The 4,737-nt window shown below is 62.4% G+C and overlaps 1 protein-coding gene across 1 annotated transcript; it reads right to left on the reverse strand.

Annotated features, from left to right (window-relative positions):
• Positions 1 to 332: 332 nt before the first annotated feature.
• Positions 333 to 2,604, reverse strand: FAM43B (family with sequence similarity 43 member B). Its single transcript, XM_081085950.1, has one exon. It carries the CDS (start codon positions 2,349 to 2,351, stop codon positions 1,365 to 1,367), a length of 987 nt encoding a protein of 328 aa, XP_080942076.1. The 5' UTR covers positions 2,352 to 2,604; the 3' UTR covers positions 333 to 1,364.
• Between the last annotated feature and the right edge of the window lie 2,133 nt (positions 2,605 to 4,737).

Raw genomic sequence — 4,737 nt, forward strand, 5'->3', positions numbered from 1 at the left:
CTTGCATCCGAGCACCAGGAGGAGACACACTCTGGGAGGCTGAAACAGACAGTGGGCACTCCTCCAGGCCTCACACATGTGATCTGCAGACGAGGCACCTGCTACCGTCTCATTCCCTGACATCCAGGGCACAGCTTCCTGGCATAGCCCTCCTACCTCCCCAACCCTGAGAGTTGGTTCCAGTTGCTAAAGGGGCCTCTTTCTGGGGTCTTCTCCTTTCCTTTAGGCTTCTGATGAGAATCTTTTCACCACCACCGCCCCGCCCCCCCCCCCCCCCCCCCCGCCTCCCCGCAGGCCTGGCATCCAGCACAACACAGGAATGATGACAAGGCTGAAAAAGCAAATCCACTTTATTTACAACGATCAGTTGGTGACACACAGATCTTTGGGCTTTTTGTGACCTTGCTGACAGACGCCTGGGCAGGGGCCCACTCCCTCTGTTGGGGTAACGCACCCTCCTTCCTCACCCTGCTTTGAGAATCCAGCTGCTGGCAGGTCCCTCCTGCTCTGACAAGCCTCCACTTGGGGCCATCCCACCTACATCCACTTTCTGGGTAGTCAGTGTCCCCAGACCCCGGCCCAAGGTTCTCCTTACCTCCTCTGGAGGCCCTGCCTTGGTCCTGGTTGTGGGGCACCTAGCGGGGAACCACACACATCTGTCTGCAGAGAGATGGGGTGGATGAGGAGTCCTGTGGGGATGCCAGGTGCCCGCACAGGCTTGGTGCAAACAGCTGTTACCGGCCTAATCTGCTGTTTGGGTTGGCAGAACCATCCCAGTCTTCTCCAGGGGGTAGCGAGGCCAGGCAGAGGGCCTGCGAAATTCCCCTTTGTGTAGGCAGCACACTCAGTGCCCACCTTGGGGCCCGGCCTCCATTCCCCAGAGCCACACTGTTCTTCCCCTACAAGAAGGCCTCACCTGGGTCGTCCTCATCCCAGGGAGAAAGGCCCAGGCTGCCAAGGGCAGGGCCGCTGCCTCCACCTGGCCAAGGTCCAAGCCACCCTCCAGGATTTCTGGAAACTTCTCCCCCCTTATCTTGAGGATTTAAAAAAATTTTTTTTTTGTCTCTCAAAGAGACTTGGTGTAAAGCGTAGGAGGCAATTCCACAATGGAGGGCGCCCAGAAACTCCGGATGGGGGTGGAGGGGACGAGGTGAACATTGGCTACTCCTCCCCCCAACTTGTCCCCAAATAATCAAGGGCATATCAGGCGTCACCCCGAGGCAGGATGAGGCGCAGAACGGACAACGGAGACCACGAGGCAGGCAGGGGCCAGGGGCCAGGGAGGAGCCAAGCGGGTAGGGCCGGGGTTGGAGGCTGTGTCAGGCCGGCCGGGTCTGGGGCCGGGAGTCCTGCCGGGTCCGCTCTCAGCGCGCCTGGCCCGCCCGCTCCCTCAGGCCGGCATTCCAGCGGCGGGGCTGTGCGGGCAGCGGAGGCGCTGGGGCGCCCCGCAGGCTGCACGTCCTCAGCTCCCGGGTCAGGCTGAGCACCTCGGCCCGCTCGGGCTGGGGGGCTCCCTCCGGGCGCTGCTCCGCGTCCGGGTCCTCCTCCTCGTCCTCCTCCTGGATGCTGCTGAGGCGCGGCACCCCGCGGCCGCGCTCGGCGGCGGGCGGCCGGTAGGCGCACTTGGCGTTGAGCTGCCGGCGCAGCGGCGCGCGGGGCACCGAGGCGGCGGCGCCCCCGGCGCGGAGGTGCTGCTGGCGCACGTGGCGCGCGTCGCTCTGGCGCTGCAGGCGCTTGAAGTCGCTGAAGGCCGCCAGCGCGGTCTGGCGGAGCAGGCGGGCCACGGCGCGCGCCTTGTGCGCCCGCGCCAGCAGCACGGCGTGGCAGCGCAGCACCACGGCCTTGTGGCGCGCCTGGTGGCGGTAGACCCAGGCGAAGACGCGCGGGTGGCGCCCGTCCGCCGCGCAGTAGGTGATGCGCGGCAGCAGGTAGGTGTGCGCCGGCCGCCGGCCCCCGGGGCCCCCCGCGGCGCTGCGCTCGCCCGGCTGCATGCGGATGCCGTGCGGCCCCAGCGTCAGCTTCATCTTGGTGCCCCCGCCCGGCCCGCAGCGCGCCCAGATCTTGCTCACGGCGTCGTCGGTGCAGCCCTCGCCCTTGGCGTGCAGGGTGACGGCGTTGCCCAGGTACCACACGGTGTAGGTCGGGTCCTCCCGGTTGAGCTCCACTTTCTGCCGCCGGCTGCGGAACACGCGGCCCAGGCGCTCCAGCGGCCAGTCGGGCAGCAGGTCCGGGCAGGAGCGGAGGAAGCTGGAGAGCAGCGACGTGTAGGTGAGCCCCGGGCTCAGGCTCTTCGCCTTGCACTTGGCCTCATCCTCCACCAGCACGAATTTGTTCCTTCTCCAGGGCAGCATCGCGGTGGCGGCCGAAGGGGCTGGGGTCGCCGGAAGCTCACGGGCGTCCTGCCCAGCGGCCGGGGTCGGGGAGGGCGCGAAGTCCACGGCCCGGGAGTCGCAAGAAGCTGGGCGGCGCCCGAGACGGTAGGTGCCCGGAGATGGCCAGTGCCAAACAGGGCTAGCTTCGCAGATGCCCGGTGCCCAGCCGGGCTGGCAGCCGAGATGGCCGGGCGGCGGCCGAGCGTCCGGGAGCCGCTTCCCCCGGGAGTCGCTCAGCCGTCCGGGAAGCTAGGAGGGGTGGGGGCTGGGCGTGGCGGAGGCGCCCCCGGGCCTGAACAGGGTGGATCCCGCGGTCCCTGACGCTTCAGTGTGAGGTCTCCGGAGCTGGGGCTGGCGGCTGCTGCTCGGTGGGTAGACAGAGCGCGACTGCGGTGGGGACTCCTCAGGCGCGGGGCTCCACCTCCCAGGGCTGCCTGCATCACCGGGCGGGACCGCTAGCTTTCTTGTCCCCTCCCCTCGCCCTCCACCCTCTCCTCCCCCTCGCAAGCTAGCGCTGCTCCCAGCCCGAGACCCAGCACAGGCGCGCTAGAACGGATTTAATCATTATTACTGGAGCGGTGGGGGTGGGAGGGGCGGGTAGGGAGTAGGAACCGCCTGCAGCGGAGGGAGGGCTTTGCCAATGCAGATTTCTCGGGCCTCACTGGTGGTCTCCAAGCTCCCAGAGCCGCATTAGCGACCCCCCTCCTCTCTTTCTAGGATTCCCCCTGCCGCTCAGCACAGCGTGTTCTTACCCCCAGGTCTCCGCGTGGTTTTGGGAGGGTTCCTGATGGGGCGGCCTGGCTCCCTTTGCCTCCTGTCTGCACAGCAGAAAGCCAGCTGAGGTGGCCTGAGCGGTGCAGTGGAAAAGTACTGTCGCCTGGCGAAGCTCTCTCCCAGGTTCTTCCAAGGTCGTGGGCCAGGCGCTTCGTCTGAGCTGGGAGGCCCAGGCACTGCTCCAGTGGCTGCTAGTGCCCCTCGCTTGGCACGAAGCAGGGAGGGTATCCTTTGAGGGTGCAGGAAACTTCCAGAGCATTTTGGGGGCCTGTGGGCCCAGCAGGTGAAAAGCTCCTTCTTTCTGGCCAAAGGACCGCCTCTGGCTTCTCCAGAGGATTAAACAGAGAACAGGGACGGTGACTTCGCCCAGCATTGCCCAGCGCCCCTGAGGGTTTGCACTGGGTATCCCATTGGACCCTCAGGACAGCCCAGGCCAATTAAGTGACTTGCCCAAGGTCACAAGGCTGGTAGGAGGTGGAACTAGGGCCCACTCAGGCTTGAGTGACCCTCATGAGCGGGCCCTCACTCTCTGCATCCTTATGCTGCATGTGGATGGGGCATTTTCCATCCTCCCCCGGGACCCTCCAGTGGGGGCTCCTTCTAGGGAGGAGTTCTAATGTGCTGGGAAGGAGACAGTTGTCCCTGAGTGTGGGGACACACCTCCCCTTTCAGGATTTGTTAAGACACAAGCTCCCTAGATTCCCAGGTCTGTGCTGATGGGGGTCCAGGAGCTGCCACAGGAGGCTCTCACCTGAGCCCTTTCCTTGGCTGCAGAACAGGTCATCTGGGGAGTCCGCCAGGTCAGATATGAGCCTAGACCTAGACTTTTGGGCCTGGCCAGACGGAAGCAAGTCCTCTGAGAGTGGGGGGCAGTGATGTGCTTCACAGTGTGGGGGCAACATTCAGGGTAGAGGGCAGGAGTAGTGAGTGGCTGAGCTCAGAATCCTTAGGGCAGTGGTTCTCAACCTTCCTAATGCCGCGACCCTTTAATACAGTTCCTCATGTTGTGTTGACCCCCAATTTCATTGTTACAAATTGAGCATAGTGATTAATCACAAAAACAATATGTGATTATATATGTGTTTTCTGATGGTCTTAGGCGACCCCTGTGAAAGGGTCGTTCGACCCCAAAGGGGTCGCGACCCACAGGTTGAGAACCGCTGCCTTAGGGGAATAAAAGCAAAAAATCCACAACAAGGCCGCATTTCTGAATGCTCTCAAATGACATGCAAATAAAGAACAAGAAATTACTTAGAATTACAGAATCATAGCTTTAGAGGGGCCGCACAGATTTCTGGTCTACTGCAGCCTTACTTTATTTTATTTACAATATGGAAATGTCTTTACTGCCTTTGGCTGATTATAAAAATAATCCGTGCTTGTGGTAAAAATTGCACCGGAAGGACATGGAAGTCTCCCTCTGTTCTCACCCCGGAGATGTAGACGTGACCTCATTTCCCCACAAGAGAACAGGCTCTGAGAAGCCCGGTGATCATCCGAGTGCTTTTCATGGTGCCAGGTTAGCCCTGGGATCTAATGAAGACACGAACTCAACCAGCCCCCTTTTTAGAATGGACTTTGGTGGTTTTTG

The sequence above is a fragment of the Myotis nattereri genome (assembly GCF_964212035.1).
Source record: "Myotis nattereri genome assembly, chromosome: 3".
In the NCBI taxonomy this organism is placed as follows: domain Eukaryota; kingdom Metazoa; phylum Chordata; class Mammalia; order Chiroptera; family Vespertilionidae; genus Myotis; species Myotis nattereri.

Excerpts from the sequence above, each read along its gene's own strand:
- FAM43B (XM_081085950.1), bottom strand. The coding sequence starts at position 2,351 with ATGCTGCCCTGGAGAAGGAACAAATTCGTGCTGGTGGAGGATGAGGCC.